This window comes from Lutzomyia longipalpis, chromosome 4 (genome assembly GCF_024334085.1).
Source record: "Lutzomyia longipalpis isolate SR_M1_2022 chromosome 4, ASM2433408v1".
NCBI classification, from domain to species: Eukaryota; Metazoa; Arthropoda; class Insecta; order Diptera; family Psychodidae; genus Lutzomyia; species Lutzomyia longipalpis.
Window position 1 is genome coordinate 4,211,201 of NC_074710.1, and position 24,364 is coordinate 4,235,564.

Below are 24,364 nucleotides of genomic sequence, written 5' to 3' on the forward strand. Positions count from 1 at the left end.
CCCTCGTTCACCGAAACAGGGCCAAAACGAGGAAATTTTTCACATCCCACAAAAATACAAATTCCAACGAGTTGAGAGGAGATTCGTGATAGATAGGAGATTTTATCGTGAAACTTTTCATGTTAGCGCCTTGTAGAAATGAGACGAAAGAATTCTTCGGTGTTAGCATGAAACAATGAACTTTTGTTGGTTTTTTGGAGCTTGATTTGAGGAGTTCTACGCACGATTTTATAAGCTTCAAAATACTCTGCTATATGTCTATGACTCTGATGGAAATAGTGCGTAAAGGGGGTGAATAGAATCAAGCTTCATGTTTGAATACAATAGGTTACAGTTTTTGACGCTTAAAAGCTTTAAAAAATAAGATATTTTATTTCATTAATTTTTCAAAAACTTGAAAACAGATCTGTGAGCGCATAAGAAAAAAGTTTTGATAAATTATTATTATTAAATCTAAGTACATACACTGTAATTCAAATTTTTAGTAAACTGCTACTAAAGTCTGTAGTAATGAAACATTTACTAAAATTTTTAGTAATTATAACAGAAAATTTTAGTTATGTTGCCTGGAATCACTAAAGTCTTATGTTAGCTTTACTAAAATTTTATTTAGCTGTGAATTTTTTAGTGAAGATAAGTAAAATTTTTAGTTTTATTGCTCTTTTACTAAAGTTTAGAAGGCAATTTAGTCAAATTCATCACTAAAGTTTCCAGTAAAGACATAACTACTAAAAATCTTTAGTTATGTCAACTAGAATTTTAGGATTAATGACTACAATCATTTTTTCTTCGTTTACTAAAGTTTCGCCACGCCAATCAAAAATTTAGTTGATATCACTAAATTGACTTTTTTAAACCAATTAAAATTTAATAATTTATAGAAACTTTCTGATCTGTTTTTTTAGGCTACAATATATAAAGAAAAAGAAAAATTAATTAAACAGAATTAAAATAAAATGATATAGAGATTAGAGAATATAAATGAAGAAAAATTCTTTTAAAATTGAAGAAAATAATTAATTTTAAATGAAACTTCTAGAAAAAAAATATCTCTCAATTGAAAAAATGTTTTTTTTTTCAGATTAATTTCCTAAACGGAAGGGGTCGATTTTTATTTAAAAAAAAGCTTTTCACAAATCTTTAAATAGGTTATTTAAACTAGGTATTAATTTCATGAAACTTTTTTATGAGTTCATAGATTTTTAACAGAATTTAGTAAAAGATGAAGAGATGGTCAAAAAAAAAAAGAAAATCCCCTTCAAAATTGAAGACAATATCAATTTTAAATAAAAATTTCAGAAAAAAATAAATTTTTCAATTTTTCTCATTGAAAAAAAAATTATTTTCATTTTTTAAAGGGGAATTTTTTTTATATTAGTTTCCTAAAAAGATGAGGTCAATTCAAACGAAAAAATATTTTCTTTTCACAAAGCCTTTAAATAATTAAACTATGCACTAAACGTGCGAAACGAGCTTAAAAACCTCAGTATTTCCTTTAAAGAAATTGTTTGAAAGCAATTTAAAGGAGAAATGCAGGAAAATTGCATTTTAATATGATGTAAAGTGCTTGGAAAAGAGTCGCAATGGCATCCCATAAAGTCGATTATTGATTAACAAGGGTAATTTGCATAAAAAAGCAATTAATTTATTTCTACGCGCAAACACTCGCTCCTCGTGGGCAATTACTTGAGCAAGAGAATATTGCTGCAGAGGAAAGTTTAATTGAAGGAAGGAAAAAAAAGCTACACCACATATTGAGAATTTTTTCTTGGAAACTCAATTGAATTTCCTAATCTGCAATCTGCCAGCAATAAATCTCTTCCCTCTTCAATTGACTCCCTCCACCCTACCCATCCACCCCAACCGGAGGGCTATCGATTTTCTTCCTCATCCTGGTGGAAATTCCGCGTGGTAGCTGGCGCGGAAAAGTTGGCGATAAGGCGATAAACGGAGCGCATAGAGGAAGGTGCTATCGCGTGGATTTCATCTCGCATATACAACATAATCTCTATTCTAATGAGATATCGATTGGATTATTATTCCCATCCGGATGGGAGGATAAATCCATTTCTGCCGCTTTCTCCTGTCTCTCCACGAAAGTATCTCTGCGGGAGCCTCGCCCGCCTTAAGCTTAAAAGGAAATTTTCCGGGAAGGAGGGGAAAAGTTTTGCGGAGTGAGTGTGGAAGAAAGTTTTCCACTCACCCCAAAAAACTCTTCTGGAATTTTTGTGACAAATCATCTTGCAAAAGGATGGAGGATGAGGGACGATCCTTCCGACAAGCCACGTGCCCTCGTTGAGTGTATTTCGCTGTTTTATTGACTTTTTTCCAGCTCTCTTCTCTCGGGTGATGGAGGACGAGAGGAGGAAAGAGATGGATTGATGACACGAAGGATTAAATGTTTCTAACGATTCTTTACATGAATTTGTTAGAGGAATGTGTGGAGTGGAGAAAAATCATAAGCAGAAAATTTAGTTTTCTGTACAGAAAAATACTCCTTTTGATCAGTAAAGTATTCTAGATATTTTTTACCTTATTCAGTGACCAAGAAATCCTTGAAATCTTTAAATTTTGAACTGAAATTTCAAGATTTCAAGCGAATTTCAATGGTTTCTTGATCACTAAATATGGTCCAATGAGCCAATATTGTATCTGATCTTGATGAGAACACAAAATATTAAAGAATAAGTAGGTCAAGATAGGACTTTCCTGAGGATTGTTAACGTTTGACTTTTTTTTTCTAACGTATGTCGTTTATTTACTAATCGTTATTATTTGAGTTTCTCTCTTTAATGTTTGACCTTTTTGTAATCTTTGACGTTTCTTCTCTTCTGTTCTTAACTTTTGACGTTTTACGTATTTTTATATATTTGACATTTTTTTTTAACGTTTGACGTTTATTTAAACATTCAACGTTTTTTCTTAAATAGTTATTCTATGTGACGTATAATATTTCTTTTTTTTTTGCTTCTAACATTTTTAACGTTCGACGTTTCTCTTTTTAACGTTTATTTCAAACATATTAAAATTCTTTTTTTTGGAATTCCTCATGTAATTTCCCGCCTGGAAATATTTTCTTTGAACTGTTTGAATTTTCATTGAACGCCAAAGAAAATGAATAGAATCCTTCGTATTTGATATAAAATATTCCAAATTCATTTCTTTGATAAAAAAAATTTTCTTTTTTTTTCCCAATAAGTTTCATTTAAAGAATTTTCTCTCAAATATTTTCTCTAGCAGCTCTTCGTTATTTTCCCGGCTCTTCCGCATGCCATCAGATATCGTGGTTTACCCTTTGATGGAAAAACATGTGGAATTAATTATGAGGAAGTTGGAAGATTGCATGAGTTAATGGGTGCCAATTTGTGATTTCTCCGCGCATCTCTCCTCATTCTACAATTGCATATACTCATACACAGCGTACATAATACATAGAGCCCCGCTGATGGGAATCTCTTGCCGCCCCCTTTATGCTCAGGAAGTCTGGCACTTTCGCCGCTGCAGACTTCCCTCGCGTGTGCCTTTGTTAATGATTTATTCCGGGGCTCTTCAGCGGACGCCCCTTCCGCTGTGGTCGGCATGAAAATCAATAAAATGTCTGTCAGACTGCACAATGAAGGGTTCTGTATTCTTATTTTTCACCATTTGGCAGCACCATTGAAAAGCGGGCGCCCAAAGAGTGTCGGAGTCTGCGATTGAGGCACAGTGGGATACCCCCTTCGAGAAAACAAGGCTCACCATTCATCCGGGTGAAGAGGCAAAGAAAAACACGCGAAGAGTGAAAAAAAAAAGAACCTCCCGGCTGAACGACACGATTTCCTCTCCTGTCCGCACTTGAGGAATCCTCTTGACGCCAGAATCGATGGGTAGAACGTGGCTGGATGGCTTAAGAAGGCAGGAAGAGGTGAAAATTTCTCTCTCATACGCTACTTGCTTGCTGCTATATCATCTTTTATTCATGGGGACTCTCTAACAAACACTGACCCCCTTGAATCCTCTCCCCGTATCCCTTTTGGCATCCCACCAACTCAATGACTCATTAATGTCTACTTTTGTTCACATCTCTTGCTCTCGTGAAAAAGGGCTCTCGCTTTTCACGACACAAGTGGAATTTCCACACTAAAAAAAACTAAAAGAGCCTCCATTCAGCTCTAGCCTAGAGCACTCATGCAGTGCTTCTTTTACAGCTCCAGCTGAAGGGGGAATTTTCGCAAAGAAAATACCATAAAAAGTCATACTCTTGTGGGTTTTTATGGGCGTCTCTAAAAGGTATTTACACAGAATGTGAAATATGCTAAAAAGCAAAGGGAAAATGTAAGAAAATCAATCAAATTTAAACGTGTGCTCTTACTTCAAACAACATCTCTCTTTTGCTTTATTTTATTATGTACAGCTCAACAAATAAATCCTAGTTATGTCTACATTTTCTGTTTAAATATTTTAGTATGTACATATTTTCTTAATGAAACGCAAAAGCTCTAACGAAAAGCTCATTATCTGCATGAAAATTATTTACTTTTTTTTTTAAAGGAAACTTGAGAAGTTTAATTTAAACATCATTTTTTTGCACATTGAGGAGTATTTTTTAACGCATTTTAAAGCCTTTTAAATAAATCATTTGCTGCATTTTCCGGCTACAAAGTTGAATCAATAACAAGGGGGGTTTATCTGGACGAAATTATTCGGATCTAAGCAAATATTCGGATGATTCGCCAAGGAAAATCAAATATAAGTCCTTCAGTAATCTAAGCTATTTGCAAATGACCAAAAAATGTTAACCCTTTAAGGTTTTTTGGGTAATACGCTGACCGAAACGTGAAACATTTTATTTTTTCAATTATTTATGAATGTAATTGTTTTTCCATGTTACAAATGCATCAAATTCACGCATAAGGGGCCAAAGAAGACGTTCTGAGTGAGAAAAGTCCTCTAAAAAAATTCATAGAATAAAAATCGCGATAAAAGAGCGCATGTTTCAATGTTTTTATGTTTCACGTTGGACGTTAAAGGGTTAATTTCAAGCATAAAAACACTTCAATCAAACTGAAAAGTAGTAAATTCAAACAGAAGAAGGATAATACAGGAATTATGGGAACTTGAAGACATTTTAGAGGGATTTTTGAATTTTTCTTTTAAAGAAAAATAAAAAAAAGATCCTTACTTACTTACTTTACTTTACGCTAAGTGGGGCCCGGAGACTTACATCTCCTTGTGCACTGCGGCCCATGTGGGCCTATTGTGCATCCCCTTTATTCCTACTCAATTACAATGTTTTTTGTTACAATGTAGATTTTGTAGGGGGAGAGTCCCGTCGGTGGCGACTGCACGGGAAGTTCCGCAATCATTCAGCACTAGACGCTGGGCACTGGTGTTCGTTCGGCAGGCCACACAGTGTAGATCGGTTTTTTACCAGCGTTGTCCCTCCGCCACCAGACTGCTCTGTTCATCTTTGGCTCCGTCCCATATATATAGGAAGTTCCGCAAACGCAGGCACTTACTGTATGCGGCTGCACATTATCGCTGATTGACCGGCACACGACTATGGGACTCTGTCTACTTGTTGCCCTTCCGTCTCGCAGATGGTGCTGATATTGATGTTGGCTCCATCCCGTTGGGGGCAGCAGTCGTCCGAGCAGGAAAGGAATAGCTGTGGAGTAGAAAGGAAAGAAAGGGAAGGAAGCGCCAGGCCAGAAACGGCGAACCGCTGCGGGAATCGAACCCACAACCCCAGTGATGGGTGGTATTGAGTGGCGCTTTAGCTCTCTTTACCACTGGAGCTTCAATGAATTAGCCTTTGCCTTTTTGACTCAATTTTTAACTTGTTTGTACTACAAAATACATAATGTAGTTGCGAGTTTAATTTTAAGGACACATTTAATTAAAATTTCATATTTCAATTTTTTTAACGATTTATCCTGTTTTTAAGAGCTAACAAGAGAGCCAAAAAGTAGTAAATGAAACCAAAAAAAAAGACAATTCATGCCGATAAAATTTTGTTTTTCAGTCCCAAAACTGCATAGATTGAGGAACAAAACTTTAAAAATAATATTAAAGTCTCAAAAAAGACTAAATTCAAATCAAAAAGTCCTAAATACGTTTTTGGTTTTATTTTTCGGTTTTGAGTTTTTCAATTTTTAGCAAAAGATTGTAAGGTTAACAGTAAGGTATGAGCGGATTAACGGGGATTAACGGGACAACGATCGCCAACCTTGTCGGGACAGTCAGTGTTGTGATGGCAGTGACTGCGACAGGAGGTGTATCGACACGTCCTTGCCGCTTGGAATGTAGGAGAGATCTTACAAGATGTTCATATGAAGTCCAACATTCAGATCTTCAAAAATATTCGGATGATTCGCTTAAAAAACTAAAATATTCGCCAGATAGACACCCCTTGATCAATAAAGCAGCTTTTGAGTTGTTCTCGTTTTCCCACCTAATTCATCCATTTGTGAGTTCGTACGAAAGCTCCTAATTTATTCATTGAGCTTTCTAAATTTCTCCCCCAACTCCATGCCCAATGGAACCTCCAACCACATCCATTTTGCGCAAAATAATTCAGAAACATTATCCCCAAATGAGTTTCCACCACAGTCTGTTTATCGGCTCCAATTGCATCCGAATTTCTCACCACAACCAAAAAGCTTTTCCTGGGAGTTGAGGGAGTGAAAACAAATCAATTGATTGAGCTTTCAGAGGGAGAGTTTGGGGTAAATTAATTGGGCTACTGGGGGGTGGACGGGTGGCTTTGTGGTTGCAATTAATAGTGCGGAAAAAGCTTCATTATGTGGGAGAATGAGGGAGAAGTATCTCTTTCAGTTGGTTTTGCCCCCTTATTGGTATTTTCCGCGCTGTTGCTCCCCATAATGCCTCCCCCAGTGTGGTTTTTTCTGCCTTTCAACGCAGACGAGGTTGTAATTTATAATGCAAAAATCAATATTTGCGATACCCACGCGTCATCTTTTCAATTTTCCCATCTACCTCCCCCGCCCCAAAAGCAAAAGAATTTTCCTGGCAGATAGTTTTCTCTCTCTCTCTGTTTGGATATTTCTGTGGGTTTAATTTAAATGAGCTCCACGCCGAACAAAAGTTCCATCCTTTCTGTGAGAGAGAATTCTCAGCCATTCAGGTCACGTTTGCATATTTCCAAGTTCCCCACCCGAAAGACGTTTGGAATGCTCAGGAGTGAAATATTATTTCAGTCATGAACATGGGCAATTTCTTCTTCTTTTTTTTGCCAGAACAATGCAAAGAAGTCAACCACGTTGCAACAAACCTCACAAACCATCTGCCCGGAAGGAGACGCAAAAAGAAATCCGGAGAGGAAAAAAAAAAAGAAACATTTTGTACAATTTTTCATTCTATATTGCGACATTTTCTTTTTTTTCTCTCATCTTCTGTACATGAAATCCAACTACAAAAAAGAGGGATGTTAGCCACCTATTTTTATGCTTACAGTGAACTAAAATTTTACACAGAGTGTCCTTAAAAATTCTATGAGACATTTTTGGCAGTCATTCTTAATGATATTTCTCTTTTACTTGTTCTTTTACCTCTTTCAAAATATTCTACAAAATTCATAAAATATTTTCTCTTTTCTTTTTTTTAACTAAAATTACTTAAAATTCATACCTTTAGGTCTCATACATATATAGCCTTAACATGTAATGAAAACATTTTATTTACAAAAAATTTTGGTGATGATAAAACGACAAATTATTTACAAATTGTGATTGATTTTTTTTTAATTTTTAAATTCATTACAATTTTCTTGGCTTTTTTCTCATTAGAAAAAATGCACCATAAAAAGCGCAGAAAATTCTCTAGCAGGGGAAACTCTAGTCTGAGGCATTTACATATATAGGTTTTTCCTTAATTTTAATTTACATAAAGCTCGATATTTTTCTTACCGAATTAGTTTTAGTGATAGTTTCTTTTTTCTATTTTTTCTATGACAGTGAGTATTTTTCATTATTTATTAACAAGTTTATCCCAGACACACATTTATGGGTTTTTAGGTAGTACAGTGGAGCTTTGTGGTATATACTACGTTCTATTCTGTTGGAGCAAAGAAGTTTAATCACTGTTTTATGGAAAAATTTCTCATTCGGGGGAATGAAGAAAATCTGAATAAAACCCGGCTTAAGTTTCTCAAAGCCTTAAAAGCTTAATTTTTCTTAAAATAGGTTAAGTTTTAACGCCAAACTTTACGATTTTGGGCATTGCTTAAGTTTTTTTTAGGTAAATTCTTTGAGGCCTTTAAGATTTTAAGGTTAGGAAAGATTTAACCTCGATTCAGCCTGACTTCTAACTTTGAAATCGTAAAAATCTGATCATTGAAAAACTAAAGCATGGTTAAAGAAACCTTAAATTTGGCCTAAAAAACCTAAATTGGGTTTAGGAAAACCTATGCTAGCCTAAACTTAAGCCAGACTTAGTAATCAACTTAAGCCAATATTTGATTATTTGAAAGGACAGAAAATTTTAAATTTTTCATTGAAAATTGACTCAAAATCACTTAAGAAGATCCTAAACATTTTATTAGCCCTGATAAAAAGAGTTTCAACGTAGCTTGAAAGTAATTATTGAAAGAATGTTAGATATATACTGCGGGGAACGCTGTAATTGAGCTTTATTTAAAATTCAAAAATTAAAAATTTTTCACTACGAAGTTTATCAAATACCTTGAGCTTTACTCTTAATTTCTCTGCTGAAAGTTTTGTCTTTTCTCTTATTCTTATTTTTTTTTTTTTAATTTTTCTTCTATTTCCAGGGCAAAAAGGTCACGAATTAACACAGAGAAAATTAATGAAGGAAAAGTTCTTAATTAGCATATTAATACTTTAATGTGAAAAGTTTCTTTCAAACTTATGTTGAATGGGGATATTTTATTCAATTTTATAAAAGAATTTCTCTATGAAATCTGGAGTGTGAAGCTAGAATTTATAGTAGATAAATTTAAAAGGGAAGGGACTCTTTTAAATTAAAATTTTATAATAAATAAAATTGTTCAAAATTCGTTTTTAAACTCCGTAAAAAAAAACGTAAAATATTTGACCAAATATTGCTCAAAAATTGATCAATTTTCGAATAAATTTTCAGATAAATGTAAAACATGCGTGCTTGGGATACATCCTAATCTAACAGACTTCCATCAAGTGATTTATGTGAGCTGAATTCAGTCTTTGAAACAGCATTACTAAATAGAAAAAAATATCCTTTCTAAAAGATTTATTCTAGTTTCTAAATTTAAAAAAAATAATGGCTACAACGCCATTAGATTAGTTCTTGTATATTCATTTTTTATAATCTTAATTTTACGTTAAGAGAATCAGCATTGCTCTTGTTCCTTAAGAAGACATCAAGAAGGTTTCAAGAAATCTGCTGAGGAAGTTAGATTTTTTTTTAAAAATTCGATTTGATGTTCAATAAAATTTACTATAAAAATTGTCTTTTAAAGAAAATAAAAATAAGATATTTCCAATATTTTAAACGCAATAATACATTAAATAAATTTCTATTCCATAATTTCATTAAAAAAATTCAATTTTCCTTAAATGTCAGTTTATTCTAAATTTAAATTTTGCTAAAAACTATGCCAGGATCAAATTATTCTCTTGAATTGTCTTCACTCAAATATCGTGCCTTGATACCTTCTTATATTTCAAAAAAAAAAAAAAAATAAAATAAAAGCAACGCTGATTGTCTCACAAAAGAATTCTAGAAAATTCACGTGTTATGAATTCTGGACGATGTCAAACGTGACAATTGGAGGAAATGTCTATTGTTTTCGGGTGAGCGTGCACCGAAATCATCAAAATGACTCAACCCCTTCGTTTCCCGCCACATCGCCCAAATACGTGAGTTGGAGAAAAAAAGTCTTTGGCCTCGGGACTCTCACACGTACGCCGTGGCGCGACTCCGAGCACCCTCTTTGCCCTGAAGACGCTCAATGAAGAGGCGCCAACTTACCACCGTCTTACCCGACCACAGCCACACACTACTCGTAACGCCCACGAGCATACTGCAGACGTACTTTAGCATGTAGATCTGGAAGATGGGCTTCTGATCGTCCCTATGGGGCCTTGGCAGGGGACAGGGTGTGCTGAATTTGGTGCACATACTCCGATTCCAGTGGATCATCCACTCGTCGAAGCTGTAGTACTCGTAGAAGAGGCACGCCAGGAAACCCACTGACGGAAGGATGAAGAGTCCACTGAAGAAGCCAATGCGCATCATGAGGCGCTCAAGTTTATCCGTACGATTCCCATCGTGCTTCATCACTGTGCGTATCCGGAAGAGGGATACAAAGCCCGCAAGGAGGAAGAGTCCACCCACAGCGAGGTAGATGCAGAGTGGCAGAAGGAGGAAGACACCCAAAGAGTGGGTGTCAAGTTGTCCAACAAAGCAAACTCCCGACAGAACATCACCTACAAGGAAGAATAAAAAAATCAGGGGGTTAGTTTGAGTTTATTCGTTAGATTGTTTTTTATTTGAAATTTATTATTAAAAAATATGGAGGTTTAACGGATTTTTTGTTTAAAAATTGAGGTTACTTTTCTCGCATTTTTGTATACGATTTAAATATTTAACAAATATAAAGAATTATTCATATTCAACCAAGAAGAAAATTTAACTTATTTTTCTTAAAATGAAAATTCAGCTTATTTTATTTTCTGTTGAAGGTGTTTGATGAATATTTAACGAATATGTATAGGTAATCCATATTTGTCTTCAAACAATATGGAGGTTTAACGGATTTTTTGTTTAAAAATTGAGGTTACTTTTCTCGCTATTTTGTTTACGATTTAAATATTTAACAAATAAAAGTAGGTATCTGACGTGTTGAGCGCTTTTAATATTTTGGGAATCTCCAGTAAAGCCATGAGTTTTCCTTTCATCACTCTATATTTCTAATCTGTCGCTCCTATGTTTCATTCTCATTTCATGTTTCTTCGCCGTCGCTCCTACAGTATTCATATTCAACCAAGAAGAAAATTTAACTAATTTTTCTTAAAATGAAAATTCAGCTTATTTTATTTTCTATTACAACTGTTTGATGAATATTTAACGAATAGATAATCCGCATTTTTCTTCAAACAATATGGAGGTTTAACGGATTTAAAGAAAAACATTACTTCAGATCAGCGCTAACCCGATTGTAGCAAAAGGGTTGAATTAGGTTCTGCATCAGATAAACGTCTTCGTCGCGCCTTAAAGTTCAAATGGGAAGTTTTCTCTGTACATAGCGGAATAATCCAATCAATGGAAAATTGTCCTTTGCAAATTGCTTCAAAATGGGGGAAGCTTGATAAGCCATTTTGCCTCTCTATGCGTATCATTAAAGAATGAGTAAGGAGGAAAAAAAAGAAGATCCCGTCGAAGACTCTCAATTACTCCACAGTTGATTCTATCAAGTCCACGATCGCGCAGCATCGCCGTATTCAATTCACCTGTGATCTCCGTTGTGTGCTTTTTACGATGCATTTAACAATTTAATTACGAGTCAATTTTTTCCCCTCATCTTTGCGTATGCAGCATTAATATTTATTAATGATGGTATGGGGACTGGCCTATGCAAATTAGATTAAAAAATATGGTTGTCGTGCCATCCCATTGCAACCGGTGGACGGACGGGTTGCACGATCACGCGGAAGGTCTGGAATACATTAAGTGATCATGCAAAGTGCTATATTTCTTGTTCTTTGAGAAAACTTCTTGCGCGAGAAAAAAAAATCTCGCGGTGACTGCCTCAATGGTCTCTTTTTGTTTATGAGCTGGAGTAAAAGGCTTTTACCATAATATTTTTTCAATATCACGTGAAGATGCAGCACGAGGCGTTCCCGTCCCCGGGTGGAAGTGGCAATTTTGCACTGATAATTCATCGCGCAGAAACTCTCCCAGGGGACAATCACTGTACTACACATATGGTGTAAGTGCTCTTTAATGTGGAATATATCACTCGTCTTCTTCTCTTTTTTTCCCCATCCCAACACGACATCCATCGTGGATGGAGAATAAAAGGAATCCACGAAGAGATTAATTCAGCAGCAGTGAGAATTAATTTACGCGGTTATAAATATGAATTTTTTAAAAGAAAAATTCTTCTTCGAGGTGTGAAGAGTCATGTTCGCGTAACTTTAGCACAAAAGTTTTCTTTTTTCTTCGCCGTTGAGTCTGTTTGTCAATTTCCGCTTGATTGTCTCTCAATCATTGGCGGATGGCGCAATTTGTATTTGCCAAACTCATCAACTCCCGCACATTCTTGAAAAAGTTAATCGACTGTTGTGTGTGGATGGAGAAATTTGCCATATTGATGGTGCTTCAGAGCTAAAGTAACCGTTCAAAAGACCCTTAAAAAGTTAATTTGATGTCCACAAGAGATTTTTGAATAAATTTTTAACGCTGATTTGTGGCGCTTTCCAAATTTGAGAGTTTTTTTCAGAGATTTTGGTCATGAAGGCGAATCTGCTATATCTTTCTTAATAAAATATTATGACAAGTTCGCTGATTTATTCAATAATAAAAGATCTTTTTTTATTTTAATATTTTAAACTGAATTAAAATTTATTAAAAAGTGAACTTTGCTAAATATTGGATAGTCCCATAGAGTTTCTGATTTTAGACTAATAAAAAAAAAGATATTATAGTATAGGTACGCTTCTTAATCTCCCTACAAATGCTTTGCGGAAAATGCAGAAAAAAGAAACAAAAAACCATCGAGGGGTTGTTGGAAATAAATACAGCGCCTTAAATAGAAAAATATTCCTCAATATTGCATTAAATTTTCAAAAGAAATTCCCCTAATAAAGTGCCCTAATTCACCCATTTTGTTGCAATTTGTAGCAGCAAAACAAGGGTCGTTAGTGATTAAATGAAGTGACTCTCTTTCTGACTTTTTGTAACCGCACCACAATCTATCTTTTCTACTCAAAATAAAATTGCACCATTCACCCTGAGAGGGCGATTGTGCCGAAAAGCGCCTCAGAGATGAGAATTTATGACTTTTCTTCAATGGCATCCCCTTATCTTTCAACCCCCTGCAGGGGGTGGTGCACCCTGTGTCAGACAGACAATTCAGTCCCAAACTTTGCGACGCTGTTAATCACGTCGTCAAATGAGGGCGACGCTTTTGCCTGTTGGGGTTGCATTCGGAGGGTGAAAGAAATCGATACCTACTTTTTTTTCTTACTCGTATGGGGGTGAATTTTTCACGCAGCAAAGAGACAAAGCGATAGCTAAAAATTTATTCTGCAACACTAAATCCCGGACATTTCGCAAATCCCACCCAATGATTCATCTCACAGCGAGAAGTATTATACACGAATATATAGAGATTGAGAGTAGAAAATCTCTATTTTAACGATAATCTCTATTATAGCAGCACAGGATGGAATATGACACGGAGTGTGTTAATGTCTCTCGGGTGAATTTTATGCTTTTGGGAATGTAAATTTATTCCAGAATTTATTGGTTTTCTCTTTCTCCCCGATTTTATTGGCAGTGTCCGAAAGTTTGGTGACTCAATAGAGAAAATATCGTTGCATTCATTGTTAGTTATTTAGCAATGGTAATAAATTTGAAATTAAAAGTGACATTTTAACGTTTTAACACATTGAAATGTCAAAGAAGGTTGTTTTTTATTCAGTGGCATAGCCAGGAAGGGTATTAAGAGGTCTGAAAATTCAAAAGGTTAAGGTTTTCCTTGATAAGTTTATAAAAAATTATTTGTTAGGCTTAAAATTAAATAAAGAATGAAACATAAAATGGAAAACTTGAGAATAAACGTAAAACTTTTAAAAATAAACAACAAACGTTAGAAAAAACGGTTAGAAGTTCGAAAAAAAATATCAGACTTTTTAAAAGAAACGTCAATCGTTATATAAAAAAATGTCAAATGTTTGAAAAAAAAAAACGTATAAATTGAAAATTCACAACGTAATATACCTAAACTTTTTATTAAAAGTTTTAAAGGTGTTATAAATGTCAAGCAAACATTAATAAGAAAAACTTCCTAACTTTTCTTAAACATCAGCGTTTGCACAGAAATGTTAAACTTCTAACAGGGATTCCCAATAAACGTCAAATGATAGAAACAAATGTCAAACGTTGGAAAATAAATTCAAAAAGTTAGAATTTCACGAAAAATTTTCAAAAATAATGAATTCGAATATTTTTCTCAGAACTCGATTCTAAAGTCATTTTTCATTCATTTTAATATCTTTTTAATTCATTTTTTTTTGTACTTCTTAGCACCCCTTGAATTGATTTCTGACTACGCCCCTGCATACTAAAAATCATTTAGACTTTCAGAAAACATTCAAGAAAAATCAAATGGCTTTTCCTTTTTAGCTGTAATTTTTCATTATAATCAAAATGAAAAGAATGAGAAAACCCCGCCCTAATTTCATCTCATTTATAGTTATATATTTTAATACCTTCTAACTGAACAATAAAATTCAAAAATAGCCCCAATCTGCTAATTATCAAATTATTAGGCACCTGCAAGGCACTTAGGTTTCACTTACACACCACATTAAGTGGCGCGCATTGAAGAATTGAGCAATTATATTCGTGGAAATATTCCCGCAATTCAATTGGACTGCCCGACACCTTAATTCCCACGTGGCAACGCACAACACCATTTCCCACCTATAAAGCCCTGATGGTCATCATAGGCTACGAGTATAAGATGATGGCCGTAGTGGAGAGGAAATTAAAATAGTTGCGAGAATTAATATTGGATTGGAATAAAGTATAAAAGAGATGCAATTGAATGAGACTCTAATTGCTTCGCAAGTAGATGCGGAAATGAAATTTATTCAAGTGTGAAGTGTGTTTGCGCGGGAAAACAACGTTGATTGAGAAGAAACAGCATTACTCTCATTGCATTGAGGAGCCCCCGAAGGGAAATCTCACCAGAATTTCTTCAATTGGGACGATGTGTTAGACCACACGTGATAGTGCGATTAATTCCCAGGTAAGAGAGCTCAAGGGGAGGACAGCATGTACCTACCACCGTATTCCCCAACAGCACGGGTCTGCATTGCAGGAGAAAATCATCATCTTGGTGAATTTTTTTTTCTTTTCCATTCGCCTGTTATTGTCATTCCCGCGCGCGCTTTTCACGGAACAACATTGTGTGGACGAGAGAGTCCAAAGCGCATCTATTCCAGGAATTGGATGTTGTGCGCAATTATGCAACGAACTGAGGCCCCATTTGGTAAGCGCACAGCAGCAGGAACAATCAACTTGGAATCATTATTTCCGTACACAAGAGAGCCTCTTTTTCCACCATGTGAGGGATTTTTCATTGTGTCCCATGAGCTTCTACACTGTATTTTGTTCTTTGTTGCACTTCTCCCCAGGGATGGGCAAACTTTGCACGATGGACGTGATGAAAAGTTTCAAAATAAACGTTGTTTTTTTTTTTTTAATAAAAAGAAGCGTGGACGGATTTTTATTAAATGGAGAATTAGAAGGAAATTAAAGGAAAACGTTGTGAAAAAAGAATGACTAATTTGGCGATGACGGGAATCGAACCCACGTCACTTTTATTTGAAACTTCACTGGAAACTCTCGTCTATTAAAAGTCTTTTCTGTGGCATAGCTATGGACGGTGTTTTGGTATCTAAATACTCCGAAGATTAAGTTTTTCTAAAGATATCTAATTAATTTCTAGGAAAGGTTTAAGGTGACTTTGAACGTTGAAAATAAAAAAACGTCAAACGTTAGAAGGGACACGTCAAACCATGGAACAGTTGCTTCTAACATTAAAAAAGAGTCCTCAAAATATTAAAATAAATTTAAATGTTAGAATAAACAATAAGGTTATATCAAACGTTAAAAAACGAAACGTCAAAAAATACTAAAGAAATATATTAAGAAGCTTCGAACGTAAAAGAAAAAAAAACGAATTTTGAAGTTTAAAACAAATGTCAAACAGTGAGATAAACGTCAACTGTAAGAAAAGTACGTTAAATGTTAAAACTGATTGTAAGAATATCCGATATGATGACCGGAACAAATTTAAATACATAAGTAGAAGAAGAATCGTTTGAACACAACCATCAAACGTTAGAATAAAATCAAATCGTTGGCAAATAAATGTCAAACGTTATAATTGTTCAAAAAATACTAATTCAAATTCGATAGCCGTTAAAAGTTTAGCAATCTCATTCTTCATAAACCTCTGCTAGCTCTGCTCCTAAAGTTATTCTTTTAATTCTTGTTCAGAGTCCTTTACATTCAACAAAAAATAATCTCTAAAAATATTCGTAAGAATGGATTTCTGCCTACGCCGAAGTTCTTTACCCCAAAATTAATTCTTTAAAAATAATTAATCTTTCCTTCATTTTAACGATATTTTAATAAAGCGAAGTTGAAATCCCTCCTTGAGTATCATCAACAGGGGATTTAATGTGAAACCACTTAAACAATCATCACTTTTTAGAAACAATTTCATTGTGAAATGATTCATCATTTTATTTGCAAAACTGCATGAAACCTCCATTGAATTTTGCAATTCCATACTGACAGGGCGTTAGCAGTTGTTGTAAGAAATGTAAAGTCATTTCCTTAAATTGAGCTGCTTTTGCTGATTTAAATCTCATCGAATACTTAAAGATAATCTGCACATGGTATGGGAGAAAGAGCCCCAGTGCTGGTGGAGACTTCTGGATGATGGATTAATTGATTTTGGGGAATTGAGCATGAAATCTATGAAAATGCCACTGTCCAAATTCCTACTTCTTCACCTATCGTGGGTTAAGAAGAATTGCTTCTTCTTGAGGAATTCTCCCGCGTGTGCCAGATGCCCTAGCCCTGCAATGTGAGGACTTTACAATCAGAAATTATCATCTGTTGCTTTTTGTATCTTGAAATGTATCGCGAAACTCTCTAAATTGCCGCTGAACTTGAAGTTCAGGGCATCAGTTTTCAGCAGTCAGTCTAGAGAGTTTTGTTGGGATAGGAATTTTTGAAGATTTTGGGGGCAACTTGTATAGTGTTGGGTATAATTTAGACGTTGGAAGAAGGCGCTCACAGAGAAGCGCGCGAATTATGCGTAAGAAAAAGGTATGAAAAAGTGAATCTTTGGTTGATGGTTGGATGGCAAAAAAAGGGCGAAAGAAAAAAATGGAAGATTGCGTGGATTGAGATGATTTTTGCAAATCTTCCATTGTTGAGATCGCATTCTGAAGAGGAGGCGAAGATACCAAAGAAGCACACAGATGATGACTTGCTCACAGTCGCCCTTTGGATTGAAACTCGTGGCTTTTTCAAACTGGTTTCCGCAGACTATTCTCGTGGCTTCTTCGACGTTTTTCCCTCCAACCCACCGTTGTGGAGTTCCAAAGATAATGGGCATCTCGGAAGATGCCTCTTTGCGCTCGTTTTTCCCCCTCTTATACATTGTTGCCACATCTCCACCAAAGGGATTCTTCTTCAAACCACCTCTCGGGCCACCTGTCTGACGTAGATGCACACAGAGCCAGGGAAAAGAGCTTGGCGGTATAAGAAATCTCTTTTGCTATCGAGAAAACAGATCTGGATGAGGAGGAATACATATACTTTCCTCCGCAGCATAGATCTCAATATAAATTATCTCTCTCCCCGCATAGAGCAGTAGCTCCAATGCGTGAGATTTTTTCTTCCTTGGGATGGCTTTGATGAAGGTGACAAGAAATTAATTGATGGTGATTGGGAATCCTCACAGGAGGTTCTCCCCATATGTACAGTACACCTTCCCCAGAAACCCGCAGCAGCAGCACCGAAGGAGGTCAATGGCGTCTTCCTGCCTTCAGTTGCAGAGTTTAAAAAAAAATAAAAAGCACGGGGAATTCATAAATTTCCACCATCCCGCAAAGAGTTTTGCTTGTTCTGCATAATTCAACCGTGAATTGACCATCCGCGGCATCAATTTACTCCATGTTTTCCCTGCTCTTGCGGCAATTATCTCCAATGGGTGCTCCATCTGTTAATTATATGATAATTACAAGTGTTTGGGGAGATTGGTGACTGTGTATGGACCAACTGTATACACACCAGCAACATGATTGACTTTTCAACACCCAAAAAGAGTTTTCTTGAATAAATTTTCAGCCAATTCCTTGGGCAATTCATTCTTTTTGTGTTTTAAAGTGTTTTTTTGTCGTTTTTTTAAATTATTATTTTTCACGCCAAAAATGGTGCCGAGGAGAAACAAAGCGTAAAATGGGAGTAAAGAAAATAAAATAAAACATTAATTTTCCAACACATTAATTAGCCTTAGTCTTACTTTCAGGCTCTTTCAGCTTAGCAGGGGCGTGATAAAAATGTAAGTATTAAAGAAGGACTTTCTAGATCTTTTTAAATTGTAAAGACATTATAAATTAGCTAAAAAAAACAACTTTTCTATTCCCACTTTTGACGTTTAAAGTATTCTACTTTTTTCCGGCTTTTATTATTTTTCTAACGTTAGAAAAATGCTTTTCAAACGTCAAAGTTCTGGCATAAAAATAATTTTATTCTAATCTGTAAAGAAAAATTTGGATCTTCTGATATTTTTTTAGGGGGCGCTCTGACGTCTAAACACCCTCCCTGGCTACGCCTATGTAGCTTATAGGCCAGTAGAATTAAGTGAAAATGACCCCAAAGTTTAAATAAATTGCGATCAAGCCAAATTTTGCACTATTCGATTCAGAAACTTATAAGAAATCTTTTTTTTATATTTACCAGCATGCTCTAAAACGTGAGCTCGTTTCACAAAATGCGTTTAAATATTTCCATACATTTTCTTATAGAAGCTATCAAAGCCATTGAACGAACAAGTGACGTCACTTGGGTGTTCCAAGAAACTGCTCACACAAACCACATAAAATACTTTAGTTTTTACAATTTCCACTCAACAGATTATAACGAGGGTTAAAAGAAGTACTTCCTACAAGAGAAAATGCAGAAATAATACGTAAAACACACATTTGTTTCACGAAAAATTTCACCACAAAAATGAAAATATTCACTCCAAATACTCGGAACTGTCAAATCATACTTCGGCGGAACACGAATTTCCGCGAAGTCACTTGTTCGTTTAATGGCTTCGATGGTTCCTATGGAAAAATGTAAGGAAATATTTAAACGCATTTTGTGAAACGAGCTCACGTTTTAGAGCATGCTGGTAAATATAAAAAAAAGATTTCTTATAATTTTCTGAATCGAATAGTGCAAAATTTGGCTCGATCGCAATTTATTTTAGGTTTTTTCGCTTCTCTGCCGGGCTATTAACAAGGCTACAGTACAAGACTCCACTGTATTTCCCTTCCCAAAAAAATCTACATAAATTGATCTTTAATTTATGATCACAATTTTTCATTAAAAAAAAAATTCTATCGTGATGCGAATGAGATTCCTCTACGTTCTAATTTCATTATCCATTTCGTGATTATTAAAATTCATTTCTCATCTTCAGGAAATAAATACTTTTATGTGGATTTCCAGTGAACAAATAGGGGCATTAAAAAGTCATTATAGGTCCCGTACGTTAGCCCAATGTTGCGCAGGTAGACATGAAATGGAGAAATAACCTCGATCACATTGTGCAGGAGGATCCTAGGCGAAAGCACCTACAATTATCTTGCTCACATCACGTGTTTGAATTAACATATATATAATTTAGTTGTGATGAAAATTGGGGGTCAGCGGTCTGTGGGCTCAATTTTTTTCTCTTAGCTAGCTATGAATGATCGTATTTACTCACAGCATGAGATGCAAAAGAGATCTCGCGCATGGAAAGGAGAGCAGATTTTCCTCTCTCTCTGTCTTTGTGGTTCATGTGAAATGGTGATGTGAGATCATTTCGAATCGATCAACATTGTTTCTCTATGCACACGCACCTGCTTTGGAGCCGCTTGCTTGCGATGATGGCGGCGATAAGGAGATCTACATAGTTGATCGAGATCGGGCGGCGGGGGTTCGCGTACATGATCTTCTAATAATGATCATTTTCAAATGGCAAATGAAGTGCCAATGTTGGGGACTTTTATATGATCATCTGCGGTTTGAAGTGTACTCGACACGTGAAACGATCATGATCGTCATTAGAACATGATCGATGGTCATAAATGCACTTGCTTTCCATTTACTTCATATGAATTTTATATAGGTGTAGGTACATATCGCTCGCGAAGGAGCCTGAATTCTCAACTCATATTGACAAACGAGATCTTACAGCGATCTCTTTTCAATACGCGATCGTCTCCGTCATTTCGCGTGATCGCTTTTTGGGCTCAAAAGTGAAAGCTTCGCAATTGATTCTTCGTGTTTTCATAATTTTTCCTTTTGGGCCTTTTTGGTGCCCATAAAGATCTCTGTGCGATCGTAGGTGATCCTCACATGGCAGTATGTGGTGTGATCTTCTACCGCTGAAAATTGTCATAAATTCTCGCTCATTTATACCGAAAGAGCAACAAGTCCGGCGCCGATTGAGGAGGGTGGGAAAGATCAACAGAAATTTCCATCTTGGTGAAAAATAATGACTCTCGCAGGCGATATTATACAAGGTATGTGATTAATGATCAATGGAAAAGTATCAAAATCAACCATTTGAATGTCTCACGTATGATCTCTCCTTGATCTCCATGTGTGTGCATGTTTCTGCCAAAGCACATTGCGGGTTTCTCATTGTTATTTCAATGCGCGTCTTATTCAAATGTTACCTCTCTTGTAACAAAATGGTCACAATGGGAAAGAAGAGGTGAAAAAAAAGAAGAAAAAATACACGAAACGAGGTGCCAAGACATGGCGAATGATGATGGAGTGTAAGAAAACAATCTTATGAGTAATTTTTGGAAGTTGAAAAATTGATTTCTATCTTTTATCCGCCGTGTATAAATATTTTCTATTGAAATGAAGCGAAAATGTCGAAAGGACTGAGAGAAGATGATTGGGACATGAAAAGAACGTGAAAAATGATGACCCGGTGAGCAGCAATTATTCATTGCGCTGTAGTGATGCCGTTGATTCGTTAAATTGACCATCAGCTTTTTTTTCTTTATTTCTTTTTGAGAAGCCTATCCCCTCGATTGTAGACAGAAAAAAATAAAATTCAGAAAAAAAAACACTATCGATGACCCTCTCAACGAATTAGAAGAAACTCAATCAACTTGAGCCACATGTGATGGAATTGAGACAAGAAATCCCTTATTATATTACATTGCTATGTACATTACATACCTATGTATGTATATAAAATTCTTTGACCGTTGCCGGCTGTTTTGACAGCTTTGGTTAAAAAAAAACAATTCTTGCACGCATAATAATGTTGTGGAATTTTCACGGGGATTAATTGATGTTTTATCTCCTCTAAGTATTATGTAGTTTTGACAAGATTTGTCAATATAACGAAGGAATTCTTTATTTATTTATTTTTTACTAAGAATTCAATGAAGAATTTTTAATAAATTTATGAACTTTTATGCATAATACTTATTTTTAATACTCTTGTTGAAGCAAATAAAAGTTTTATTTTAAGTGTTTTAAGTACTTTAAACTTAAAAAATAATTTAATATCTATTTGCAGAAAGTTTTTTATGAAGAAGTTTATAAATTTATAAGTTATTATGTGCGAAAAGCTCTTCATACGATAAGAAAATGAAGAAGTTTTATAAAGAATCAAAAAGAAACTTCTTTGAAGAATTTATAAATTTTTCTTTCCATTTCTTCCCCAAAAAGGCCGTTTTTGCCGAACCTTTTGCACACCATTCAGTCGTTCAATCGAAGAATTCACAATACACCTTTCAGGAACGACCGTACTGTGTACAATTTGGGGCGAAAAGAGTTCATTCCCCTCGTTAGTGCTCCAAAAAATACTCTTTCGAGGGGGAAAAGAAACTATACATTTTATATGAGGTTGCTTTTCTCCATGGGGGTGCCTCCATCTTAAATTATTCGCAACGTCTTATTGACTTTTCCTTCTCCCCCCGTCAAGAGGGTGGAAAAAGCATCTGGAAATTGTCATGAAGAGCGGGAAATTTTCAATAAAAATCATTGTGAGATGAAAATGATAATTTCCGGTAGGGAATATCGGTTAGAAAATTGGGAATTTTATTTGCAATTTCACCGAAAAAATGGCGCCCTTTGAGACAGCCTTAGGAATAATATTTGTCCCTGAGATGAGTAGAAAATTAAATGAAAGGAAAATCAGATTTTTCCAATAATTTTTTTTTTCATTCTATATTGTCATCAAAGTGTTGAGAATAAAAAAATTCTTAAAGAAACATCTTGAAGAATTTCTTTGGGACACATTTTAGGCTTAAAGTTGTACAAAAAAACTCCCCCATTTGAAAGCAACAGTCTTCAATAGAAAGTTTTCCTCACAGCGAGAAAAGAAAATCCCCTCGGAAAATCTTCCACATGGCAGAACAAATTCATTTTTGCAGAAGGGGAAAAAGATGAAGTTGATGTTATCATAGTAAAGCCATCTATGGAGAAAATAAAAAGAAATCCTCAAGCAGATGCATGTAAGAAAAATATCCTGAAGGAAAAGTCTTTTAAAAAAAAATGTTTGAAGGACAAAATGATCAATTTCATGGATCTGAAGCAACAAAAGCGGCAGGTAAGTGGTTAAGTGGGGAATGAAAAGGAGACTTAAGTGCACGCGATTTCACACCAACATTGTCATGAAAAGAGATTCTTCACCTCGCAAGTGAAAGAAATCTTCGAAGAAGCCGCTCCACAATCCATCTATTGTGTCGCGATCGGTGAAAAGTGCATTTTATGCCCAAGAGAGAGATACGAACCATTTGGGTTTTCTTGGGGTTCACTGCTGAGGTTAGAATGAGATGAAAAAGGACAACAACTTACGAGAAATGTGGCTCAGGGGAGAACTCTGTCATTGACGTCTGTCTTAGCAAGACAAGCGAAAGAATATTTTATTATTTTTTTTGTGAATTCAATTAAAAGACGATTTCCCGGAAAATTTAAATATTTGTTTGTCTTGCAATTATTAAATGTATTTTACGGGAAAAGTTTAATTTAAAATTAAAGAAATTATGTAAAACTTAATTTTTCAGAGAATACCAGGAAGGACTTTAATCACTGTTGTGTTGAATTCCTTATTCGAGGGAGGAAGATTTATAGGTTAATCTTGTAGAGAACCAAAGGAAAACTATTAGAAATTGCCAATTTGACCAAAAAATACAAGAAATGATGTCACAATTGTAGTTTTTATTTTCTTAATGCCCAAAGAATTTATACAAAAATGCTTCATGGATGATTTCTTTTACAAGGAATCTTTACCTTTCATTAAATGAGATAAAAAAACATAACAGTGACGTCATTTTTTTAAAACATTTTTAACCAAATCTTTGTTGGCCTTATCCAGGTAATTTCGGTAGAAAGGGAAAATTTTTTTCAAGAAACATGATTATTTATTAGAACGAAAATTCGATTTTTTTTTTAGATTTTCACTCAATAAAAAAATAAAGAAGATTCAAAAGTCAGATTTACTATGTATGTGTGTGTTTTTGCATTGTCTTGCTGTGAAAGGTGTCACTGCTACGTTGTGGCGGAGGAAGCAAAAAGAAGTCTCATGTGGTTCTTGAGAAGTAGAAGAATCAAATGGTTATTTTCTTAACCGGTTTCATCGCGAGTTCCTCCAAGGTTTGCACCCGAAGAATATATCCACGGATGTTGAGAGTCAATGCCATACCATCCCGTGCAAGAATAAATGATCTCTTGTACACCATTCCTGCCGTATCAAAACCCCATCCGTTACATTACAACAAACTCTTCGGTTCGACTCAATAAATTTTCGACAATCACCACTTCGTCCAATTGATTAGCATTTATTGGAAATTAATTTCATATTGTCCCTCTTTGTCTCACAAGAAGAATTTTTGTTTCTTTTCTGTGGCTTCGAGAGAAGTTAATTTCCATGCTAAAGAACGCCCACATGTTACCTGTACCAAACCCCCGAAATAGATGGGTATGTTATGTGTATGAGAGATGAAGAGGAGAAACCCATTAATTACTATTCAAACAGACCCCAAAACACAAAACTCCATCACAGACAAAACACAAAAAAATGACTCTACACCAGAGTCAAGGAATTGTTGGAGGAATAAAAGGCACACTAACGAAGTTTGAGAAGTTATAACAAAAAGAAAAAAAAATGTTCAATGTGGTTCAAATTCATAATAAATTTCGATTTCTCTCCAAGTATTGAATGAGTTTAGAAAATCGAGGAGGAATATTTCGAACATCCTCCTTTGTTCCCTCAAAGTCTCGTCAATATTTCATGGGAAATGCTAGACAAGGCAAGGCTACAAGAAACATCAAGTTGAATTATATTTAGTCTACCTTGAGAAATCATTTGAATATTTTGTGTTTA

At 35.1% G+C, this 24,364-nt stretch overlaps 1 protein-coding gene across 3 annotated transcripts in view; it reads right to left on the bottom strand.

The window, feature by feature from the left end:
* Positions 1-24,364, bottom strand: part of LOC129795536 (frizzled) — a 64,778-nt gene that overhangs the window by 1,871 nt on the left and 38,543 nt on the right. The window contains exons 4-5 of one of the 3 annotated variants that reach the window (XM_055836922.1): positions 9,970-10,427; positions 7,340-8,055 (exon numbers count right to left, since the gene is read on the bottom strand). In XM_055836922.1, coding sequence (XP_055692897.1) covers positions 8,044-8,055; positions 9,970-10,427 — 470 coding nt within the window. In that variant the 3' untranslated portion in view covers positions 7,340-8,043. Of the gene's footprint in view, positions 1-7,339; positions 10,428-24,364 lie in introns of those variants that run through there. The other 2 variants (XM_055836921.1, XM_055836920.1) reach the window with 2 other exon arrangements.